Source organism: Ptiloglossa arizonensis, chromosome 1 (genome assembly GCF_051014685.1).
Source record: "Ptiloglossa arizonensis isolate GNS036 chromosome 1, iyPtiAriz1_principal, whole genome shotgun sequence".
Classification (NCBI taxonomy): Eukaryota; Metazoa; Arthropoda; class Insecta; order Hymenoptera; family Colletidae; genus Ptiloglossa; species Ptiloglossa arizonensis.
The window spans coordinates 25,520,388-25,546,011 of NC_135048.1; the positions used below are offsets into that span (position 1 = coordinate 25,520,388).

General features: G+C 44.1%; 1 protein-coding gene across 3 annotated transcripts in view; it reads right to left on the minus strand.

The window, feature by feature from the left end:
* Positions 1 to 4,605: 4,605 nt before the first annotated feature.
* The window catches only part of Snrk (SNF related kinase), a 32,499-nt gene continuing 11,480 nt past the window's right edge, over positions 4,606 to 25,624 (minus strand). Inside the window, exons 1-8 of one of the 3 annotated variants that reach the window (XM_076315520.1) lie at positions 18,773 to 18,915; positions 13,217 to 13,420; positions 10,495 to 10,647; positions 9,724 to 9,970; positions 8,274 to 8,625; positions 7,174 to 7,302; positions 6,993 to 7,098; positions 4,609 to 6,837 (exon numbers count right to left, since the gene is read on the minus strand). In XM_076315520.1, coding sequence (XP_076171635.1) covers positions 4,690 to 6,837; positions 6,993 to 7,098; positions 7,174 to 7,302; positions 8,274 to 8,625; positions 9,724 to 9,970; positions 10,495 to 10,647; positions 13,217 to 13,411 — 3,330 coding nt within the window. In that variant the 5' untranslated portion in view covers positions 13,412 to 13,420; positions 18,773 to 18,915 and the 3' untranslated portion in view covers positions 4,609 to 4,689. Of the gene's footprint in view, positions 6,838 to 6,992; positions 7,099 to 7,173; positions 7,747 to 7,822; positions 7,964 to 8,273; positions 8,626 to 9,723; positions 9,971 to 10,494; positions 10,648 to 13,216; positions 13,421 to 18,772; positions 18,916 to 25,624 lie in introns of those variants that run through there. The other 2 variants (XM_076315511.1, XM_076315529.1) reach the window with 2 other exon arrangements.

Genomic DNA, 25,624 nt, shown 5'->3' on the forward strand with positions numbered 1-25,624 from the left:
GGTCAAGCTTGGCATTCCGCGATCGTGGTGTATACCATAATGCCCGGCAACGAAGCACGGTCGCTGAGGGGGAGTGGGGGTGGGGGGTGTTTCTTATATTTTTTTCTTTTTTTTACCGTGCAGCTTTTTTCTTTTTTAGCTAAATAGGCGAGATTCGCGCGTCATGGCTTCGATGCTCTCTCCGTGGAGGCGTTCCATCCAACTACTAATGCCCGTTTGCACCTTGGTCGCGATCCAATCGGGACTGAAAATGAACGAGCGGGAGGAAGGAGTGGGGGAGAAGGGGTGGGGCACGCAAGCGCGCTTTACGAATCGACGGTTCGACCGAGACGAGGCGATCGGTTCGAGCCGTTCTCGACGTAGCTCGCGGTGCGATTTTTTAATTTTTTTTTCCCCCCTTCTTTCTTTCAGATCTCGTGGAGTCATTGTCATCGCGCGACGCTAGGCATCCGACCGATCCGGAGATTATTGTACAATTTGCTCAGTCTTTGTCGCGGAAACCAACGCAATTCGTCCCCCACTGACGATAACGCACCGGACGAAGTGGTTAGAAGAAAAAAAAGAGGGGGGGTGGAGGGGTGTGGTAGATTCGACGATCGACAGGCAGTGACGATTGAAACGGATCGTCTGGTTCTTCGCTGGAGTGTATAATAAATAAATTGCTGTATTATACGCTGTACACGCGTGTGCCTCGGTACATACAATTGCGCAATTGATTCCGTACACTGAGGTGTGTTAGGTACATACAAATAGTTCTCGAGCTACTCGAGAGAGAGAGAGATATATATATATAACGTCGACGTGGTGGTGGGGGGGAACGGTCGAAACTCGAAGGTCGAAGTCGTGGCTGAGTTCTTGGGTTTTCGACGGCGTTGGGTAAGTGTTGTCGGGATATTTCTCTGTCGGTACCTTGTTGGATATTTTTTTTTTTTTGGAAGATATCTACGATGTCGTCAGCATTACGTCTTCGTCGAGAATTCAAGGCCACGCTAATACTAACGCACTTCAGTATTTCTACTTTACTGATATACTACTTCTCGTAGCGAGAAGAAGCGGAACTCTTTGGTGGGGTCGCTGTTCGCTTAGTTTAATTTGGTCAGTGCAGTCGTTCGAGACACCACGAACAGCCATTCGCCCGATGGCACACGCACCAAGGTATTACCTGAGGTAGACTACAGCGAGGATACTCCTCGCGAAGGGTTATATCCTCCGAAGGATAAGCCTATAGCTGGAACAGAGGTCTGCGCGGAGCGTTATGTTTCGATTATTGCCGCAAGCCCGATAAGCTGATTCAATAGCTTCAATAGTTCCTAGTCTTCACCTACGGAGCACGCTGAAATCCTAGGTCCAAACTTTGGGTATCTTCGAGACGAGTAAGGGAGCGTCGTCGAGCGTGGTTGTAGAAATCAATAGACACTCGAGACAACCACGTTACAATTATTGCTTTCCATGTGATGTTACCCAACACCTTATTGTTTATATCGACGAATATGCCACGCGTACTCAATGTTTGGACCATCGATCTTAGCGCACTTTGTACACGCCAATGTCGTCGTCGCTATCCATCAGCTTTCTGTCCGGGAACGTCAGACCATACTCGTCGGTACATCATTAAAATGGAAATCCTGAAGTGCATCCCCGATCCTCCGAAGTTCACGAAACGTTCGACATCTCTTCCAATAGGTTCCTCCGGACAGCGTCAACTGTAGCAATTTTCTCGTACATCTGCACCGAGAATTGACAGTCAGAAATGAACAACACTCCCAAGGGGGACCCTGCAGATGTCCCAACCGCGGACACGCGACTGGTGACACTCGGTAAAGTGAATTCAACGGTCGAGTGACATCCCATAGAATATTTCCTTCCAGATAACATCGTTTTTAAATACAATTAACCACTTTGACTAGAAGAATCACCACGTTCAAAACGTTTCACAAATCTTTCGTTCGTGACGCGTAACAAATCTCTTAGAAATCTACCACGTACACCAATAACTCGTCTACGACGGATATCTCAAACTTCCCGAATGTTCGATACCTTAACTTAAATCCAAAGAAATTTACACCAAGAGTGTTCCAAAAGGAAAAGAAACATTCCATGGAATCCCATCGTTGGACCCCTCAGGTCCATCCACCCGAACACACAACTGGGACAAGTGCAGGGTACACCCTCTGTTTCGTCCCTAACAAGAAGCAATCAGTCAAGGTTTCGACCTTCAACCCCTGCGCTAATTCGATCGGCGTGATATACAATACAAAATGGAGGGTGAAAAAGCAAACGTGTGTGCACGCGCGTCCGTTGGGTTCGCTCGAATGACCCGCATTCGATACCCCGGGTGACACCATCGATCCCGAGGTTTCCTGGAACCACCGCGACGCGTACTGCTCGAGTTCTATCGAGGATCCGACGAGTCTGGGATGCGCGTTTCCTTTTCGTTACTTTTCACGTGATTTGTCATGGACGATCGCGCTCGATCCAGCCTTCTGGTCCTTCTCGCGTGTCTCCAGCAGCGACCTCGCACCATCGTCTTCACTGGAATCTCGTCCCTCGCGCGTGTACAGCGACGACGATGACGACGACGACGACGAGGAGGAGCCGCTTGGTTCTTCGAAACGACGACGAAGAGAGGAAACGAGACTCGCTCGCTCGCGCGCTCAGCCGGCAAGCGCGTGGACAACGCTTCGACAATTTCTACGATTCGACGACACTCTCTCGAGCCGGTTTACGAACCCGCAACGAGGCAAACCACCGAACTGGGCACAGTTATCAAGTATACACACTCGGTCAGCTCAACCTGGACCACCGTTCCTCTTAACAGATCGCGTTCCGTTCACCGTTGATTCTTGGATCGATGGTCTTCGCTATCCTCGAAGAGACACTTCTGTTTACGAATTTCCCGGAAACCATCGTTCTTGTTCCTTCGACGGTCCAGGTCCGTGGAACACTGGTCTCGAAGAGTTCCGTGACGACTGAGTCCGTTCCACCTGCCACCGGACTAACCCAAGGAGATTCAACTGTTCCTCCACAGGTACCATAAGCGTCCACGATTGCTCTCCATCGTTCGTTTCTACTCCGTCGGTTCTTCGCGTGTAGCACCACCGACGGACGCGGTTTCTCCACCCAATCGGGGACTGATACATATACGTGCGCTTAACTAATCGGCGTTTTACATATATACTTTTTTTTATATATATATATATAATTCGATGTCGCTCGTGGTCTCGTTCACGGATACCGCGTCGAGAGATCCGCTCGCCCCCCACGAACAGTGTGTGGTACGATTTGTGTGCGTGTCGTGTGTCTCTGTCTACGTGCACGTGTGCGTGTTGTCCGTTTCTAACGAAGGGCGTCTCGCTACGTAGAAAAATAATAGTTCACACCGTTGATAGTGTTCGTGCGATGGTCGGGGTGGGGCTAGGCGACGGGTGGGTGGGAACGGACAAAGATCGATAAATAAACAGGAGTCGAACGAGAGGAAGACCGTCCATGGTTTGCGAGACTTTTCGATTATCCGCGTAACGCCCGCCCGGATGCGATTTGGTTTTTTGCGTCGTCGTCGCTCGATTCGCGTCGAGTTCGATTAATTCTAACCGTTGTACGTTTAAAATAATGACAATTAATATTAATTCGTAGTCATAGTAATAATATTAATAATAATAATAATATTAATAATAATAATAATAATAATAATAATAATAATAATAATAATAAACTCTGCAATATTCAATATAGGTTTGTTCACACGGACTAGATACACATCCCGCTCGAGCGACCGATCCGATCGATACGCTCTGCCTCTTGACTCGATATCCTTGTGCTCGTCGGCGTGCAATCGTTCGAGACGCGCTGGAGGATGTGGGGGAGAGGAATGAAAAGAGAGAAAGAGAGAAAGAGAGAGAGAGAAAGTAGCTTGGGAAGGTTGGGGCGGGGCAAGGAACCTAGGGAGGGGTTGTGAACATGAATCGGTTGAATACATTGACCATTGATGTATGCCGGCGCAATCACTTGGGGGTCGCGGTTAACGATTACCACAATCGCGGCTCGGGAGGATCCGTCGCGCGTTCTCGACACTGCGATACACCGGGTTCTTTTACGTGCTCCAACGTGGTGACGACGGTGATGGTGGTGGTTGCAGTGATGACGATGATGATGACGATGACAATGATGAAGATGATGATGATGGCGTCGTCGTCGTCGTTGTTTCGACTCCGTGACACGAGTAGAGAGGAGAGAGGGGGAGAGAACGAACAAGGTTCGTACATGTCGCGTGTGCCTTCGCGGGCCGGTGTATGTACGTGTATGCACGATACGTGTGTGTATGTGTTTGTACGTGTGTGTTATTATAAAATAGATTGCACTTCGTGATGACCACGTGTCGTCTCTCACCGCCCGGGTTCTCCGTGCGAGCTTCGTTCGGCGGTAATCGTTATCCATCGCAGGGAAAAAAGGGAGCTCTCGTCGTGGCTGGTTAGCGAGCGTGTCGGTGATGGTCGGGAACGGCGACTTATGCACGGGTGTACATGTATGTATATATATATATATATATATATATATATATATATATATATATATATATATATATATGTAGGTGTATACCGTTTGTATATACATATATACGTATACATATAGTTTGTTTCTTTGTTATCCATCTCGTCGTTCGCGCATCGATCCGGTCGCGCGGCCGCTTCATCAACAGAGGCTGCAACACTTGGAGGCATCGCCCAGGTGAATGTGGCAGACCGTCGGCAAGGCAGTGCAGCCCTTCCCGGCAACCCCCTCTTGAATCAGGTGCGGCATACCGAGGTTCTGATTGATGTCACCGTCGCTGCCGCGGTGGTGCTGGTGCTTCGCGTTGCACCATTGGCCCCGTTCCCGCCATTTGTCGTCCGCCGCGGTGCAGAACAACATCGACTTCGGTGACGGCGGGCTGACGCGATCGCGAGCGATGCTGCCGCACGATCTCGCCTTGTACAAACGTCCCTTGCCGAACAGGCCGGGCAGAGGGACGCATAGCTTCTTGTGCACGGCGAAGTAACGGCTCAAGAGCCGTAGCTTGCGGTTCTTGCACTCGTTTCGGTTCATCGAACCGCTCCGGTTCTCCTTGTCGTTGTTCGACGGTGTTTGGTTCACCGAGCCGCCGTTCGTATCTTTTCGTTGCTCGTCACCGCGGCTGACCTCGATTCTCTGGCACGCGTCGCCGCGTTGTGTCTCCTGTTTGGCGCATCTGCCGTTCGGACTGCAGCTGTTCTGTCGGTTCGAGGACTGGGACGAAACCGAGGAGGATTTCCCGGTGCTCAACGACCAGCTCTGCAACAACCTTGCGCCGAATCCTTTCGCTTTCTGAACGGTGGCCGCTGCCGGTGACAACGCCGGTTGAGCGACGCTGTGCGATCCGGTGCTGCTATGGGATACCGACGACGACGACGAGGACATGCTCTGTACGCCGAGTACGGCCGAGTTGCGCGATACGTGACAGTGATTGTGACAATGATTGTGACAGGACGAGGGTCCCTCGGCCTCTTGGACCTCGGTGATCCGATTCAACGACTGGCTCTCCCGTAATCGCGTCTCACCGGGTCTTCTTCTGCCGGCGCGGTGCCGTCGGCCGAATATCACCTGATTATCGACGCAACGATGCCTACCGCCGGTGGTCGTGGTGGTCGTGGTGGTCGTTGTGTTCGCGCCGCTACCGCCGTCGTTCTGATTCGTCTCGTTCGAGGTTGGCTCGGTCGTGTGTTCACCGTTACCCACCCCACCACCTCCACCGCCCCCGCCACCGCTACCACCGGGATCCTGGGAGTCGCTCGAGTCGTCGTGACTGTCCCGTCTCGAGGGCAACGGTTTACCCGTGGATGCGCCCAGCTTGTGAGCCCTCTTCTTTCTGCTCTCGCTGTCGTCGTCGCTCGCGTCGGAGCTCGAGCAGGACGTGGTACGTGTCTTGTGGAACTTGCTGCGTCGTTGCTCGTAACCGGTCCGTCGGACCACGCGACTCTTGGAACCGCTACCTTCCACGGTGGACACCGGCATCGCGTCCCCGTCCTCCAGTATCTCGTTCAGCGTGAGCTGCGGCGACGAGGCCGAACCGGTGCTACCTGGCGAGGGCATGGTCTTGTACTTGGGCGCCAACGACAGTTGATTATCGCCCAACGCACCCACGGGATGAAGAGGGATCGATACCGTCGACGACTCGGTCAATATGGTGGTGGTGGTGGTGGTCGTGGTACCGATGTCTGACGCTTTCGGCGTACCGGTTGTCAGAGCGGAATCCAATGACGGTGCAGGGGATCGATGCTGAGCCCCCATTCTCCACTTGTTCGCCGGCACGGGTCCTACCGACTTCAAACAATCCGTCACCGACTTTGGCCTGTTCTCCGTGTTGGTCTGCTTCCTCGTCCAGCCCTGCGACCCGTCCCCCAAACGATTCTTCAGATTCTCGTGACACGTGTAATCGAGTTTCACCGACGCGGACACCTTGTCCGCGAGCAGTTTACCCGTTTGTGGTCTGATGGTGTTCTGATGGACCAACGGTATGGTATCGTTTACTTTTCCGGTGTTGGGACTAGACTTCAGTCTATCCCCGTCGGTGATCACGGGGACGATGTTCGTATCCTTCTGGGCGTTCCGTTGGGGTTGCAGAGGTTTCAGACTCGGTTTCTCCGGCAGTTGAGCCAATCTCTCCTGCAGAATGTGCGAGAGTTTGCCCTCCGAGCGGGAACCGCGTCGATTGAACGAGTTCAGCGTGGAATTGCTGCCGCGCTCGTCTCGACCCGAGCACGAGGACACGTCGTCTTCGTCCTCCTCTTCCTGGACGATACTGCACTTCCGTGTTCGGACAGCCTGCGACAGACAGAGTCATTTTATCACCACGAATAGAGAATGTTCGCCGACTTGGAACATTTTCTCCTTTTCTACTTGGAAAAGGAGAACTTGGGTTCGTGGATACGATCGGACTACCGGTCTTCGGTTAGGGTAACGTTCGCGGTTATACTTACTTGTGGCACCTCGCACGGCGTTCGCGGCACGCTCAACAGCGATTGGTTGACCGCGCTCAATGAATTTTGGTCAGCACGCATGTTCATTGTCGCGTCATCTTGCCGGCTGAAAATAACAGACGATTACGTGTGCAGACCTTGATCGTTACCTTTGCGAGTGTGTTACAGTCGCGACGCATACCTGGCCGAGACTTCAAGGATCTCGGGGCGAGCCTTCTGCATCTGCTCTTGACGATGAGCCCGCAATTTCCTTTCGGCTAGCAAGAAATACGTTGCCGTTATGTGATTGTACTCATTCTTGTCGAGGGCGCTACGAGCAAATCGGAACGAACACGTTACAAACGCACAGTACAATCGGGGAGCAATTGCTGGGTCGTGGGATAACAGTAATTGGAACAATAGTGGGTACACAAGTGGTGTACCACTTGGATGCCTAATGTTTGCTCTTGGAAAACGAGGAGTCGATATTGATCGAGATTTCCGGATGCCAGCCGGGTCATTTTGGAACAGTGTTTCGACGTTTCGCCAGCATCGCGGGCTAAGCTTTATCAGAGATTTGAGGCGATGATACCGTACACCGTGGCACGTGATCCTCATATCCTTAATGAAGCTAGCAACGCTGACGAAACTACTAAGCATTGAACAGTATCGACTGCAAGAGCTTGGGTCATGGATGCAGCGATTCTGGGTACGTGCTGTCCCCTCACAGTCCTCTTATCAAAAGACATTCCCTGCCTCGTCCACTCTGTGATCCCTAAGGAACAAAGTTCCTGTTCTTTAAATCAACGACAGAACATCGTGGTTGCTTGCCATCCGTTTAATATCTTTACCTTTTTTCGAAACGCGTCTCTTGACACCCAATAGCTACAACAAATCACTAATCGCCCATTGTTCAACCACCGAAACCATGTGCTCTATATTAAGGTCCAATTCGGATCTCAACCCAGTCATAAATTTCGTTCAGAGGATAGAATCCCAAACAATTCATGGTTGAAAAAAAATACAGAAACGCACACTGTCGCCTGGCACAGTGTTTCACTCTCACGTGACACGTGAGAGATATCGACTTGTGCTCGTCTGTTGACACCGTGTCTGGCACTTGATTCTCTGGAAAAGAGTCTAGGATCTCAGAATTCTACAGAAACGAAGCTCAGTGTCTTATAATATCATGGTGGTGCGTGTAGCTCGATTCTTTGAATGGTACTTTCAGGAAACAGTGCTTCCTGTTCTTACGAACCATGGAAACCAACAAGGATCGGTGTTACCCAGCCATCAACTTACTCCAATATTTCTTCTTTCGTGGCGATGTTACCGTTAACCATTTTTGTAATTATATGATTATGGTGATCATCGGAGACTTGCTGCCTGGAGACAAGCGGTAACGCTTCCACGGAGTCTGAGTCGGATCCGATCGCCAACCAAGCGTCGGCGGCTATTTCTTCGAGCGTGGCTCTGCCCTCTGGTTCTCTGACAAGCATTTTCGCGATCAGCCGTTTGCAGCCATCCGAGACGTGAGGCGGTATCGAGTACTTGCAATCCATGATCATCGTGAGGGTCTCGCTGTCGTTTGCCTCTTGGAAGGGTGCTTGGCCGCATACCAGCATGTACAAAATTACCCCCAGGGACCAGACATCTGAAAAGTACGGATCGTTTTACACGAGACACGAGACTGACTAACCCTTCGACCGATAGGGACGAGCTACTTGTCACACAGTAGCCAGGGTGGTATCGAGAAATAGATAGATGGAGCTACACAGACGAGTCTAAATATATGACGGGGGGGTATAAAATGAAATCAATACTTCTAGCAATTCAACTTCCTCGTACACTTGGCTCAACACCAATTTGACAGAGAACACATACTTCTCGATAGACTTTCAAAAGAACTCTTTTTAAACTTTTCATCGTAAGTTTCGTCTCGAGCAATTTACAAAATAAGAAGTGTTTCGAAAGTAACAAGTTCAAAGTATTACAAAATTCCAAGTGGATATCGATTAACTATTACCTAGTGGCCATAGACCTAGTGGTTGCATATCTAGTCACTATTGATCAACTCTCACGTTCATGGGTATCTCTACTACTGATAACTTTCAATATACCCTAGGTAATCAATAGACCACTATTATCTAGTGGTCATAGACCTTGTGATCACATATTTAATCACTATTGATCATCTCTCAAGTTCATAGATATCTCTACTACTGCTAACTTTCAATACACCCTAAGTAATCAATAGACCACTATTATCTAGTGGTCATAGACCTTGTAATCACATACTTGGTCACTATTGATCACCTCTCACGTTCATAGATATATCTACTACTGCTAACTTTCAATATACCCTAGATAATCAATAGATCACTATTACCTAATGGTCATAGACCTAGTGGTCATAGACCTTGTGATCACATACTTAGTCGCTATTGATCACCTCTCACGTTCATAGATATCTCTACTACTGTTAACTTTCAATATACCCTAGATAATCAATAGACCACTATTACCTAATGGTCATAGACCTTGTCATCACATACTTAATCACTATTGATCATCTCTCGCGTTCACAGATATCTCTACTATCGATAACTTTCGATACATCCTAGATAGTCGATAATCCACTATTACCTAGCAGTCATAGACCCAATGGTCCGGTACCTAGTGGTCGACGGGCCACTATTTCGAAATTTTAGACACCGTATCCATCGATAAATTTCTCCGTAGCCATACTCACCGACAGCAGGGGCATCGTAGCTATCGCCGAGCAGAATTTCCGGCGCCGAATACGCGAGAGATCCGCAAGAAGTCTCGAGCTTTTGTCCCGGGCAGAACCTATTGCTAAATCCAAAGTCGGTGAGCTTGACGGTGCCGACTTTCTCGAAGAACACGACGTTCTCGGGTTTCAGGTCCCTGTGCACCACGTGTAATCGATGGCAATATGATATGGCCCTGACTATTTGCCGGAAGTACGTTCTAGCCACCTGCGGTCGATTAAAAGCGTATCAGCGAGGCTCTCGCGAGGGGTTGCCTGTCTCGGGGTTTCATCAATCTTGGACGAAGGGGAGAAGAGACACTGTACAAATTGATGGAGTCGCTGAGGGGTTGTCTAGTGGATGCCCTGTGCTAACCACACGGCCGGATATCGCGTTCAACGTGTGCAAAAGTTCTTATCTTTTCGAAACCGTTTTATCGGTCTCTGACATCGTTCGTTTTCTCTTCTTATCCTGTCCACGTGTCGTCACGAATCATCGGTACGCGAATAAATTTCGGTAAAGTCCCGAATAGACAACGTAATCCCTCGACGCGATCGAGGGATCGCGAGACCGAAAGTACAAATTCAGATAACGAAGGCACTTATTTGGTAATGTTTGTTCGGAGAGTCACGTTCGATAAGCAACGATGAGACGACATTTATTTAGAACGTTCTCTGTGGAAGAATCGACCAGAATCACCGCGACGAGTACCAACCAACGCGGAAAAGTTATCACGACGAGGCTGTACCTACCTCCTCGCTGAGACCGCTGTCGTGTCGCATGATGTAATCGTAGAGATCACCGCCATCGCCGAGCTCCAGGATCAGATAGAGCTTCGTCTGGGTGTCTATCACCTCGTAGAGCCTGACCACGTTCGGATGTTGCACCAGCTTCATGCATCTCACCTGCACGGATGGGGAGGGAGAAAAAAAAAACAAAGACTGAAGGTACAGCAACGTTCGGTGTTGTACGTACGAGAAACTGGTCAACGACCCTTTCCCTCCTTCCCTAATCCCCCCGTCCCCGGCCTCCTACATCCCCCGCGCCATTATCTCGTTGACCTTAACGAGATCTACAAGTTCGAAGCGGATCGTTCGTAGATCTTTCCTACGCGATGGCGTCGCAACGGATCTTACGCAATCGGTCATTAGGTTTTAACGCCGCGTGTCGCGGAATGATGAAAATCACGCACGTAGGAAGCCGTTCAAGCTATCAAACTATCCTCCGGCGGCGAGGAGCGTTCGAACGTCGACCGATTGCCTCTTTCAAAATGTCCTCGATCGCGACACCAACGTTCTTCGAACAACCACACCGTTTCGCTTCTCGATCGGAATTACGTTCGTTGTTCTGGGCCCACGGGTAGCTTTGCTAACAGGTTGCGAACTATCCGATGCATCCGGAGTCTTCAGAGTCTGAAGATTCCCGAGCAATCATTTTCTGAAGATCCTTCGTTGTTTGGAATCTACGAGTGCCTTTGCCAACAGGTTGCAAACCATCCATTTGCATCTAGGGTTTCTGAAGTCTGAAGATTCCCGAGCAAGCGTTTTCTGAAGATCGTTTGTCGAACGAGTTATCTTTTTCTTTTTTTTTTTATTCATTGGATCCCTGGTCGCTTCGAGAGGTTAATTAATAAAATCTTTTCGATCGACCGGCAAGTTCGACGAAGAATTTTGTTTGCTCGTTGTCTGACGTCCGTTCGTACGACGACGTCGACGATAAAATGCAAGCTGGACTTTAATCCGATACATAAAGAACATCGTGTAACAGCAACTTTGCCCGTGTATGCAAATATTGCCAGCGAGCGGAGGTATGTTACAACCCAGTGGAGTCATTGTTGAGCTCCGTGTATCTACGATTCGATGCAACCGTGTCTTTGAAGAATAATTTCGAATCGACCGAGAGAAATGTTTACGATTTAGCACGGAGTTTCGAAACACGTTGGATATTCATGATTTTTACTTTTAACAATTTCAATCTGGCGCTTGATATCCTTGAAATTTAAGCGCAACTATTTTTTATCTATGTATCCCGCTCGACAAGAGAATAAGAAGTTCAAAGGGAACCATGTATCAGACGAATAATTTTCTTGGAAAAGATGAAGAAAGTTAACCCTTTGCACTCGAGGTTTCTTTGCTACCAGAAACCGACGCCTCGAGAAAATCCTTCAAGTCGTAAAATTAATCCGGAATGGAACATTTTTATATACTAAATGCGTTTACACTTTACAAGAACGTAATATTTCAATTCCAATTTGAATTCCAAACCACGAAGTTTACCTGGATCGAAAATAGTACAGTGAATTAGGTGGTGACCGAGGATCTCTTATCGAGTCCAAAGGGTTAAGTTTCGGACCAATCGGATTGCTCGAAGCGTCTTCCAAGAGTAACGTGTTTCCCCCTCTCTGTTTCCCATTCATAGGCCGGTGCTCGAGGGCCCTCGCGCGGCCAAGTCCCTCTCCACGCGGCGCGTTACGCACACGGGCCGGGAGACAAAGTGGGGGAAGCGCGTTGGTCCCCGGTGCAACTCCGCGCGATCTAATTGGTCGATCTTTGACAACCTTTTGCGAGGAAACGGTACATCCGCGACACGTACTTCTTTCGGAACTATTGTTCGTCTCGTCGAGTAGGATCCTTAGAAACACACGAAACTTTAACTTTCGAATTTCATTTCCAATTTTTGCACCTTGATATACAACAAAATCTTCATTTACACTCTGTACAACCTACATCTACTTCCTTCGGAAATTTTGATTGTCTCGCCTGGTAGAATTCTTAGAAATAAACGAAACTGTAAGTTTTGAATTTCAATTCCAATTTTTATCGTACATCTACTATCTTCGAAATTTTTGATCATCTCGTCTAGTAGAATCTTTAGCAAAACACGAAACTTTAACTTTCGAATTTCAATTCCAATTTTTGACGTACATAAAAATCTTCATTTACACTCTGTACAACCGTCGTACATCTACTTTCTTCAGAATTTTTAATCGTCTCGTCTAATAGGATCCTTAGAAACACACGACCCATTAATTTCGAATTTCAATTCCAATTTTTTGCGCACCTCGTCGTACACTCAAATCTTCATTTGCACTCCGTAGATCCGTCTTCGTTCGAATTGTCTCGTGAACGATATCAACCCATGTCGGTGAAGCTCGCAACCGTATCAAGACCGACGAATAAAAGCTCCGCGGAGCTTCGAACAGACGAGACGTTGGGCAAGCGAACGGAAGGAAGGAATTAGCGCGAGTTTCGATTTCCTTCTCGGCCTTCCTTTGTGCTCGAGATTCTCGTTCGCGGGACGCGCAACGGGGAAGGAGAGAGAGAGGGTAGAAACGAAAGAGAGGATGATACGCGTCCGTCGGAAAGCCATCTTCGTCGGCTCGTATCGACTCCGTGTTCGCGTCTAACCGTGACTCGCTCCGCGAATAAAAGCACGCGTCTAGTCTACACGCTTTCTTTCAAGGCTCTCCCTCACCTCCTGGAAGAGGTGCGCTCTCGAGACCTCGTCGAGTTTGCTCTTGTCGATGACCTTCACTGCGACCTTCTCCCCGGTGAAAACATGACGTGCCAGCTTCACGACGGCGAAGTGACCGCGGCCGAGTGTCTCCTCCAGGTCGTAAAGGCCGGCGATCTTGCCATCGTAGTTGCTGTATCCCACCCTCCGATGCATCTCGTCACCCTAAAACGAGGAAAGAGCCGCGTGTCAGTGGCGTGTACCAGCGTGACGCTACGGTGAAACCTGCCAGTCGATTGGAGAGCGTACAGAACCGCGAGAGAGACAGAGTGAGAGAAAGAGAGAGAGGGGGGAGAGAGAGCCCCCTTTCGCGGAAGAATCTTTTCGGTAGCCTTGACACGGGGAGCTCTATGCGCTACATTGGACGGGAAAGTGCAAGGTCTGGCATTGGCTCGGCTGATGACTTCGCGAGCGCTTGAACGCGAGCGAATTTTGATACTGCGATTCGGTGACCAGTGATGGACGATTCAACTCGAAGCAGTCTTTTTCGTACATTTAGCAATTTCCTGCTCAAAGTTTTCTTCCGTTTAACATTCTTACGCGTTCTGTGCTACCAGTGGAAAGTATTCTTCCTGGGATTCACGCGTACTGTTCCGTGGTAGATTTCTTTTCTGTTTAGGGAATAATATCAACACTGGGATTTACGCGTACTGTGGTAAATTTCTTTTCTCTTTAGGGAATAATATCAACACTGGAATTTAAACGTACTGTTCCGTGGTAAATTTCTTTTCTCTTTAGGGAATAATATCAACACTGGGATTTACGCGTACTGTGGTAAATTTCTTTTCTCTTTAGGGAATAATATCAACACTAGGATTTACGCGTACTGTTCCGTGGTAAATTTCTTTTCTCTTCAGGGAATAATATCAACGCTAGATTTACCAGTCGAAATGAATGGTTGCAATTGCTTTTATGGTAAAATTTAATTTAAATTCCATGGCATGTGTTTTTTGAAGAGGTTACGATTTTTCTATTGTACGTATGTGATTAATTTTATCGATTGATTTTCTTTTAGGTATAATTTGTAGATAGATAATTCTACAGTTACTCTGCAGCCGACTTTGAAGTGACCTTTGGTACGAGTTTGGAAATTGATCATTTACGATTTAATTTGTCAATTTTTATTCTGCTTTTGTCTAAAACTTCAAAATATATAAAATGTATATAAAATGTATATATAAAGTGTACTTTAATGTTACGAAGTCTGTCGGTAGGTCTAGTGTTAAAGAATTATTTATCGAGTGTGTAAAAGTTTTGTGTTGTCGTTTTAGACAGAAGCAGAATGAAAATTGACGAATTATATCGTAAATGAATAATTTTCAAATTTGTATCAAAGGTCACTTCAAAGTCGGCTGTATAATTTGTTCGTTGATTCGAACTATGCTTCCTTTTCGTTTTTTTACTCGAGTAGGCGTTACTTTGTGCTCGTGTCATTTATTTTTGGATGATTTTTAAACGAAACACCTAAATGTTAGAGGAAAAATACACTCTCGCGGTTCACTGAATTTTTCGACCTTCCGCCCTTTGCAATAATGTAAAAAAAAAGGTGTAATTCCACTCGAGGAAACAAAATTATCGTTGACCTTGAGATCTCTAGACTATATTACGCACGCAAGTTTAGATACAATGTAATTCGAAACATTCAAATCATGGTACTATTGAATCTTTGTTATATCTCGATATATAGAAACCTTCTTTTCTCAGATTATGACTACCCATTGGTATAATATTTTCATAGTTACTTTAAATAATATATTTTCGTAATTACTGCAAATAACTCCCAATATATACTTACTAATATTGTCATACTTTGAATAATACACTTCGATAGTTACTACAAATAACCCTCAATACATATTTTCTAATATTGTCATACTTTCAATAATACACTTTCATAATTATTGCAAATAACTCCCAATACATAATTTCTAATATTGTCATACTTTAAATAATAGACTTCGGTAGCTACTGCAAATAACCCCCAATATATAGTTTTTAATATTTTCATACTTTAAATAATACAGTTTGATATTCACTGGAAATCACTCCCATCAGCAACCATTAAAATCCATTCCATTTTGTAAAACTCTGAAAATACATATTTTTATTTTCCACAAGGATACTTTAAAATCTTTCAAAACTAATGTCCATACTCTGGTACTAAAACTCAAACCTCGAGAGTACTCTCATCGTTCTATTTTCATACTTTATGAATAATACACTTTCATAATTACTGCAAATAACTCCCAATACATAGTTTCTAATACTGTCATACTTTAAATAAAACACTTCGATATTTACTGCAAATCACCCCCATCAGCAACCATTAAAATCTTCCATTTCCTGGAACTCTGAAAATACATATTTTTGTTTTCCACAAGGATACTTTAATTGCTATTTATAATTAATATAACTTACTATTTTCATACTTTGAATAATACACTTCGGTAGTTACTGCAAATGACCCCCAATACTTCCTAATATTGTCATACTTTAAATAATATACTTCGGCATTTACTGCAAATCACCCCCATCAGCAACCATTAAAATCTTCCATTTGGTCAAACTCTAAAAATACATATTTTTATTTCCCACAAAGATACTTTAAAATCTTTCCAAATTAATGTCCATACTTTGGTACCAAAACTCGAACCACGAAAGTACTCTCATCGTTCTCGTACACTCTGTATAGGGTGTACACTATTTTCATACTTTGAATAATACACTTTCATAATTACTGCAAATAACTCCCAATACATACTTTCTAATATTGTCACACTTTAAACAATACATTTCAGTATTTACCAAAGAAATCACCCCTATCAGCAACCATTAAAATCTTCCATTTGGTCAAACTCTAAAAAATACATATTTTTATTTCCCACAAGGATACTTTAAAATCTTTCCAAATTAAAAATAAGGGCTGTACACTATTTTCATACTTTGAATAATACACTTTCATAATTACTGCAAATAATCTCCAATACATAGTTTCTAAAATTTTCATACTTTGAATAATACACTTTCATAATTACTGCAAATAACTCCCAATACATACTTTCTAATATTGTCATACTTTAAACGATACATTTCAGTATTTACCAAAGAAATCACCCCTATCAGTAACCATTAAAATCTTCCATGTGATCAAACTCTAAAAATACATATATTTATTTCCCACAAAAATACCTTAAAATCTTCCCAAACCCTATCCATACTCCGATACCAAACCTCGAAACTCTCGCGACTACCCTAATCATTCTGGTACACCCTGTATACACCCGCCGCGAATCGCAAGATCATCGAGACGTCGTGTGCAAGAATTCGCGACCGCGATACCAATAACAAAGTACACGTGGCGCGGTCCGCGCGTGAACATCGAATCTGTGAGCAATAACGAACCGATTGTCCGCCATATATAGAAAATAAATTTCTACGCCCACTGGACGTGGAATCAGGCTCAAGGTAGTCTCGTTACTCTCACTTTTCCGCCGCGCCGCTTGTTGACGAGAGGCGCTGTCTTCGCGTATAAGGGTAAACCGGTGTCGTTTCCGGTACCGGAAGCCATGGATCCCTCTTCCGGGAGATCGAACGCGGGCGTTCGAATTCACCGAATACTATCGATCGATTTCAAATCTCTTTCCGGTGTAACGCGTTCCTAGCCCCGAGAAAGAGGGTCGGGATTATTTTTAGCGCGTACAAGTAATAATTAAACGATCCATCGATCCGTGGACGCACGAGATCCGTAGAAGGTAGATCGGAAGAAGTCGATGGAACGTGATCACGCATTGATCGCAACTCCCGATTAGAAACGGACGATTGTCTGATCTGCACGCGAAATTCGTTTCCGATTGTTTCGTAGCTAAGCGAGAACGCTATCTATCGGCGTGAAAGCGAGTCTGAGATTATTTTTCAAGAATTATTTACAACGTGCTTGTACAATTTTGTCCATCCGTTTCGAAGCAACGAAGAAACCAGTACGACGAGTTCTCGTATAATTATTTCGAATACGACGAGTTCTCGTGGAATTATTTCGAGTACCGGTAAACAGATGATTGAAACAATTTAAACAGGTTCGAACGGTCGGGGATGACCGACTCTATTCCCAGAGATTTAATTTCACCGTAATGCACAATTTTTCCGCGATTCCTCGGAATCCTCGCGAGAGATCCAATTTGTATTCTCATTTCCCGCGAAATGAAAAATGTCGAGGAATCGGGAACGCCGGGCGCGAGACTCTTTTGCCGCGGATGGCAGGTAATTATACCCGTGTCGAAACATTGCCTTATCTGTTGTAAAAAAGTTTACGTCGATTCGTCGCGATATCGGAACGCGATGTTCCTCGAACGCGATGAACCAATGCGAGAATTCGGGTCTCGAGCCAAACGATAAACTCGATGGTTTCGCGTACATTCCGAACAGATGGCAAAAATAATAAACTCACCGCGAATTGCTCTAACAATTTACATCGATCTTGTGGACGATTCTCGTGCATCGTTCAAGGTTGAACCCGAACTATGCGAGAGGAGTGATAGCGGTGTTTATGAGGTTGGTTGCGAAACATTGAGAAGGGACGTCGCTCGGAAACAATTGGTAAATTTTGCGAATTTTTTTTCCGAGAGTCACTAAACGAAAATTGTAGTCTTCTTAGGGGTGTATAAACATAACTTTCATCTTTGTTTTACAATTCTAAGAAAAGTAAATATCGTACGAAATGGCGAGGTTATTCGCTATTTCCAGAACCCCTTCTGGTGAAACGTTCGTTGGCAGACAGGGTTGACAAGAAGTGGAAGGTTTGAAATAAAAAAATGTCGTTGATTCATAAACTAGAGACTGTTATCTAAAATGTAGCGTAGGATTTCACGAAAATTTTACTAATTGTAAAAGTGGTCCAGGTTTGAAGAAGAAATGATCATTTTTATCAAAGAAAAGAAGACTTTGAACGTTTATAATCAATTAAATAATTAACGTATTAAAAAGATACTAGGCTACATTGTAGAATACTCTATGAAGAACATCTCCACAAAATTTGAAGTGAATCGATAGTTCCGAAGATTTCTTCAGATCGAAGAATACAGTTTTGCGAAAAACGTGAAACAAGTTTATTAATCGCTGAATGTTTGAATTTCGAAATGTCGTTTTCAAGTAACATTCCACACAGGCAAATAAGGGTAAAAAAAAAAAAAATTCAATTTCTTTCGACTCGTCGGAATGACGTCCCCCTTCGAACCAAAGAAATCGCGGGCCTGAATCGTAAATATTGAATTTCGGAGAACCACCGATTAGATAAAGATGAGTATTTGATTTTTCGCGATGTTCGTTGCCGGTGAAAATATCTGTCTGTTTTCACGATGTAAAACTCCGCGCGAAGAGATAGTCGATGTTGATCCATTTCTAACGGAAGTTCCGTGAAGAACGCGGCACGGTGAGAGCGAGCGGCCGATCGCGAGATAAATGCACGAGATACGCTCCGTGGAAATAATGTTCCCGTAGTACGGTCTCGTAAAAATAACTGACCTGTAAACTTTCCGTACGAGATACGTAGGTACTCCCCCGTGAGGCACACCGCGTGTAAAGACCACCGAGCAGATTCACAAATATCGTTTGACGCGCCCGGACGAACCGAGACGCGTAGCGTGCGTCGCGTCGTGTCACTTCGGTAAGGTTCGGTTCGGTTCGGTTCGCGCGTCGCGTTAGTTCCGGTTTCTTTTCGTGCCGCGCTACGCGACCAATTTACGTCAGGACTACGTACTCGCGCGTCAGCGAGGTTACAGCGCGCCTTGTCCACTGACTCCCGCGTCCACGCGCGTATGACCGCGTGCGTGGGAGCTGTGACCGCGTGTGCGCGCGCCCGTGACCGCGCCTGTGACCGCGTGTGCGTGACTGGCGGCGACGTTCACCGAACGGATGTAAAAATACGTTTCTTTCAAGTGCACGGAAGTATGAAAGGAACGTACAAAGGCGCGAATAAGATGCCCACATCCCTACCATTCTTGAGAAAGCTGTTCAACATTGAACGCAACCGCTCGCTGCTGAGAATTTTCACCGTCAGGGATCAAAACGCGTAACGATCGCGGGAAAAACCGTTCGATGGGAGTTACTGGGTCACTACGATCGGACATTTCAACGAACTCGAACTCGAACTCGAACGATTCGTGACTGACTCGTTGGGAGGAAACGGTTTGGTCTCGGCTCGTACGCAAGTCGTAATTCCTCCGGTAAAATTTTGCAAACTTACGGTTAATTAACAGTCTGTTGGAAAGTGTGAAAAATTTGCAAAAGTTTTATCGAACGAATTCATGGCAACGAAACAAACTAACGTGTCTTTCGGTTCGCTCGAGGTTTCCGTATTTGTTGATTCGTTGTACACAGAGTGGTTCCGCTTGTCCGCATAAATTTTCATATTTTAGATTAAAACTATCGACGTGTTAAACGATTCAAATTTCATATGCAAATACGTGGCTCGTCTGCGTACGAAACCGTCGGGAATCGGAGATTCGAATCTGTTTGTTGATGTTTGAAATAAAATTTCTATTTACGCGAAATAAAATTTCACACACTGCTCTTCCGTGTGGGATATTCGAAAGAAATTCAAGAATCGATCCTTCTCGTCGATATTCGAGTGCGAATTGAAAGAAAATAAATATTTCGTTGCGTTTGTAAACATTAATAAAGCGTATTTACTCGAGAGGGCACGAAGTGGTCGAACTGTTTATAAGGAAACGACGAGCGCTTGTTAACGCCACTTATCCGATTATTGTGTTTTCAGAATACACGACAAGCAACGCGCACTATTTGGTATTAACGGGTGTATCGCCATCGCGGGCTTTCGTAACGCACCGATACGGTTCCGTAATCCTTACCGTACTTACATAAGCGTGGAGCAACGTGTAACAAGTGAATTTATTTTTCCTTCCTACGGCGATTCGTCCATCGATTCGAGGTTTAACAAGCTTGTTTACTCGTTCCCCGAATAATGACGTAAACGGAGCGAATCGTTCGTCCTGAGGCTAATTAAATACTACTCGAGTAATTTCACGTATTACTGGCGATCGACGATTAATAAAATGTTATTGCATCTCGGCTAAGGTGAGCACGCGTCGTTCTATCAAAACGTTAACACTGGAGATACCGAGGTGGTCCTGTGTCGAATTTGATTTGTTGCCAACTTCTTCCCAAAATTACTCAATTATTAATGCTGTCATTGTCTACAATATTCGTGGACAATTATCTATTAAATAGACAACTGATGGTACTCATAAATTAATTAATCGAACCGTGAAAAATGGAAGAAACATTGTAAGTTACTTACTTTTAGGCAGTATTTAATTCACAGGTGTTTTACCAGGGGCCTTGGAATTTAACACTAAAACTACCAAAGGAGACAATTTGACCTGTTTCGAACTTTTTTTTTAAATTACTCAATTATTAACACTGTCACTGCCTATAATATTTATGGACAATTATCAAAATACACTACTAATGGTACTCATTAATTAATTAATCGAACCGTGAAAAATGGAAGAAACATTGTAAGTTACTTACTTTTAGGCAGTATTTAATTCACAGGTGTTTTATCTGGGGGCTTGGAATTTAACACTAGAACTACCAAAGGGGTCAATTAAGAAGTTTGACCTGTTTCAAACTTCTTAAAATTACTCAATTATTAACTCTGTCACTGTATACAATATTCATAGACAATTATCTATTAAATAGACAATTAATAGTACTCGTAAATTAATTAATCGAACCGTGGAAAATGAAAAAAAAATTACACGTTACTTTAGGGCGGTATTTAATTCACAGGTGTTTTACCAGGGGGTTTGAAATTTAACACTAGAACTACCAAAAGGGTCAATTTGTCCTGTTTAAAATTTCTTCCTAAAATTACTCAATTATCACCATTATCACTGCCTAGAATATTCATGGACAATTATCAAAATAGACAATTAATAGTACTGGTAAATTAATTAATCGAACCGTGAAAAATGAAAGAAACATTACACGTTACTTACTTCTGGACAGTATTTAATTGACAGATATTCTCTCAGGGAGCTTGAAATTTAACACTAGAACTACCAAAGGGATCAATTTCACCTATTTCAAATTTCTTCCAAAAATTATTCAATTATCACCACTGTCACTGCCCACAACATTCAAAGAGAATTATCAAAACAGACAACTAATCCATCATCGAAGATACATATACAGTCTAATATTATACAAATAGTAATAAGTTCACCGTTGGTAGTTTCAGCGTTAATAATGTTCTCGTTTCTCCACACAACGATGAACGGTACACGATCGGATAGATTCTGGCCCGAAATGGGAATAGTCGCGTGCGAGAAAACTTCTCCATATTGTTCGATCGAGTGCGCGGCAGACAAAAGTACCGGTGCTAAGAAAAGCGTGCATGGTGTAGTCGGTCTACTCTCGGGGCCAGTCTAGGTTACAAAGTTAGTCGACCATTATTTTTGGTCGAGTTGCACTGTCACGATGTGTATTTCTACCACCCTGGCAGGTACCGCCAGACAAGCGTCCCGATTCAGATGCACGGTATGCGGAAAAAGGTTTTTACGGTTCCCGCGCGCTTTACGCGTTTAGGTGCGCGATTATCAACATTGGGATTAACGCGACAAGGAGATCCCTTCCTGGATATTTTTACATTTCTCGTGCCCGTAAATATCGACCGTCGTTTATCAATTTTTCTTCGCCGTTTTCTCAGAACGATTTTCCAATTTAATTCGCATTTGATTCGTTTTCGGAAATTTTTTTTTTTGACAAGGTACGATAAGCACAATGGCGCGCAGGTGATGTTTTTTAGAAGCGTTCGTAAGTGCTTCACTTGACGGAAATTTTGCGTTTCTTTGCGCAGCTTGTAATTCGAGTTAGGCTATTTTGTAGGCGTCCTCAATTTCGTCGCGACTCCACTACTCGTTTTCCATCCATGCGGCAACAATTCGCTTATTATCGATTCCATCGCGAACCTGTGCGGTACGAAATAGTTTGGAAATTTAATTTGCAACAATTTTCGTCCTGTACGATTTTCCTGTACGCGTAACATTAAACGGTACATCGTACCGTTTAACGTGCGCATGTAGGTTTCCAAGGGGAGCATCAAAAGTGACCTCTATCGGTCAGAAATTTTGTAATTTTATTACAGTTTATATTTGAAGTTCGGTTATGCTACATTTTCCATTTCATCGAGATCCGTCCACTCAAATTTCCCCTAATTGGGTAACACACGTTTAAACAAAAATATGTTTGGCTTTTATCGAGCTTGATAGCGATTCTATTGGAAATTCGTATAGGATGAAAAAATTTGTAAATGTAATTTGCAATAACTTTTGCCGTATACAATTTTATCGTAAATGCAATATTAAACGAGATATCGCCCGTAGAAATTTTTTGGGGGGCAACCCAAACACCCTCTTAGTTTATATTTGAAAGTTACTCTATTATCACTTATTATAACAAAAATTTATATATAACAAAAATATTTCCAAATTTAATTTACAACTTTGATCATATACAATTTTACCATAAATGCAATATTAAACGAGATATCGCCCGTAGAAATTTTTTGGGGGGCAACCCAAACACCCTCTTAGTTTATATTTGAAAGTTACTCTATTATCACTTATTATAACAAAAATTTATATATAACAAAAATATTTCCAAATTTAATTTACGACAACTTTGATCATATACAATTTTACCATAAATGCAATATTAAACGAGATATCGCTCGTAGAAATTTTTTTGGGGGCAACCCAAACACCCTCTTAGTTTATATTTGAAAGTTACTCTATTATCACTTATTCTGACAAAAATTTATACAGGACAATAAGATTTCCAAATTTAATTTACGACAACTTTGATCATATACAATTTTACCGTAAATGCAATATTAAGCGAAACATCGCGCGTAGAAATTTTTTGGGGGGCAACCCAAACACCCTCTTAGTTTATATTTGAAAGTTACTCTATTATCACTTATTATGACAAAAATTTATACAGGACAAAAAGATTTCCAAATTTAATTTACGACAACTTTGATCATATACAATTTTACCGTGAATGCAATATTAAGCGAGATATCGCCCGTAGAAATTTTTGAGGGCACCGGAACTCCCTCTCCGTTCACACAGTCGAAAGCTACTCGACTACATCCGTAGCTTTGTATCAATTCGTACATATTTATAACAGCGGTACGCAATCGAGTTCAATTCATACGGGCGAACCTTAACGAAAATGTACCGATATTCCCGGTATAGAATCGGTAGTAATATGCAATTTACAATTCTAAGTGGACGAAGAATATCACGAAGCGGTGGCACGTAATCGTGTCTCCGATATTGCGCGGTAATGGTAGAGCAAGATTGGTTTGGAGTACACGCCCTCTGAACTCATCTCGATTCCCCGCATGGCGCTGAAGTGGCTCGTGGTATCTTATGGAACTCGCTATTACCGTGTACCTAATTAATTTTATCGCGTTCCATCGACGGTTACCTGTATCTGTCGACCGATATTCCGGAACCGATCGGTGCACGTGAAACGGGCACGGATGCTGTGCAACGAACTCTCAAACCCGCCGTGAAGAAAAAAAAAAATAATAATGAAAAGAAAACGAAGAAAGGAAGAAAAGAAAAAAAAGAATCCACAACACGTCGATTCGTCCAAATATCTCGCCCACGACTGATTGGACTTGACGTTTTACCGATAACAATTTTCTGGTCCCCCTCGTGTACCCCCTCCCCTCCACCCCCCACCGCCACCTCTTTATGGCAGCATCCACCTGCACACGACGTGTACTCGTCGGTCGCCCGTTGACCTGGTTCCGTTGCATACGCGTCCGGAATAATGAGCCGGCGAGTGCCTATCAACCGAAGATAAAAGTTTACGGTGCCCCCTCGAACACCGTGCCGAAACGACACGCGTCGCTAAGTGGAAACTATTTTATCGACGCAGCGGCGGCCATTGCGTAACATCGGAGGAAGCGTGAACCGGGCGGCGTGCGAGTACGCGAACGGTCACATTCCACGGTGAAACGAACGATACGGGGGTGGGGGGAGCGAGTTTATCGTAATACTGGGCGTGTATCGGTGATTCGGACCACCCCCCGGGGGAAAAAGAGCGTTACCGCAATAATCGTTCCCGCGATACCGAGCCGAACGTTTCAATTGGAACGGCGAATTATTTTTCGCGCCTCGCGACCGCGATCGGTGCCGAACGAGAGACTCGAAATAATGTACGTTTGAAACGGGACGGAAGCTCGCGGAATTGGTAACGGTCGTTGGTAGGGACGCGATTATATATTCGATTTACCGTTTGAATATTCGGCGGGAATCGGGTAGATAGGAATGTAGTGTGCTTTTAACGTTCGAGTGATCAACGAAGCGTATTTAGAGGGTTATGATCGAATATCGTTATTCGAATCGTTGAGTATGTTTGAGTGTTGTTATTTGAGTCTTTGAGTGTATTCGAATGGCATTCGTTTGGATCTTTGAGTGTATTCTAATGTCATTGTTTGGATCTTTGAATGTAGTCGAATGTTATTGTTTGGATCTTTGAATGTATTCGAATATCGATGTTGAAATCTTTAAGTTTATTCGAATACCATTATTTGAATCTTTGAGTATATTCGAATATCATTGTTCGAATCTTTGAATGTATTCGAATACCATTATTTGAATCTGTGAATGTATTCGAATATCGTTGTTTGAATCTTTGAGTATATTCGAATATCGTTGTTTGAATCTTTGAATATATTCGAATACCATTATTTGAATCTTTGAATATATTCGAATACCATTATTTGAATCTTTGAATATATTCGAATATCGTTGTTTGAATCTTTGAATGTATTCGAATATTACTGTTTGAATCTTTGTATGTATTCGAATATCACTGTTTGAATCTTTGAGCGCATTCGAATACCATTATTTGAATCTTTGAATATATTCGAATATCATTGTTCGAATCTTTGAGCGTATTCGAATGTCATTATTTGAATATTTAAGTAGATTCGAATATCATTGTTTGAATCTTCAAGGGTATTTAAATATCATTATTTGAATCTTCAAGTATTCTAGTAACATTATTAGAATATTTTAGTATTCGAATATTTGAGCGTTCGAATACATAAAAAAAAACTCTATTCATAGTCCACATCGTACTATTCAAATACGTACTACGATTATCCAGATTATCAGTATTCGAATAATATTCATACAGTCGAGTACTCGAACAGTATTCGAATAATATTCGTACAGTCGAGTACTCGAACAGTATTCGAATAATATTCATACAGTCGACTACTCGAACAGTATTCGAATAATATTCATACAGTCGGGTACTCGAACAGTA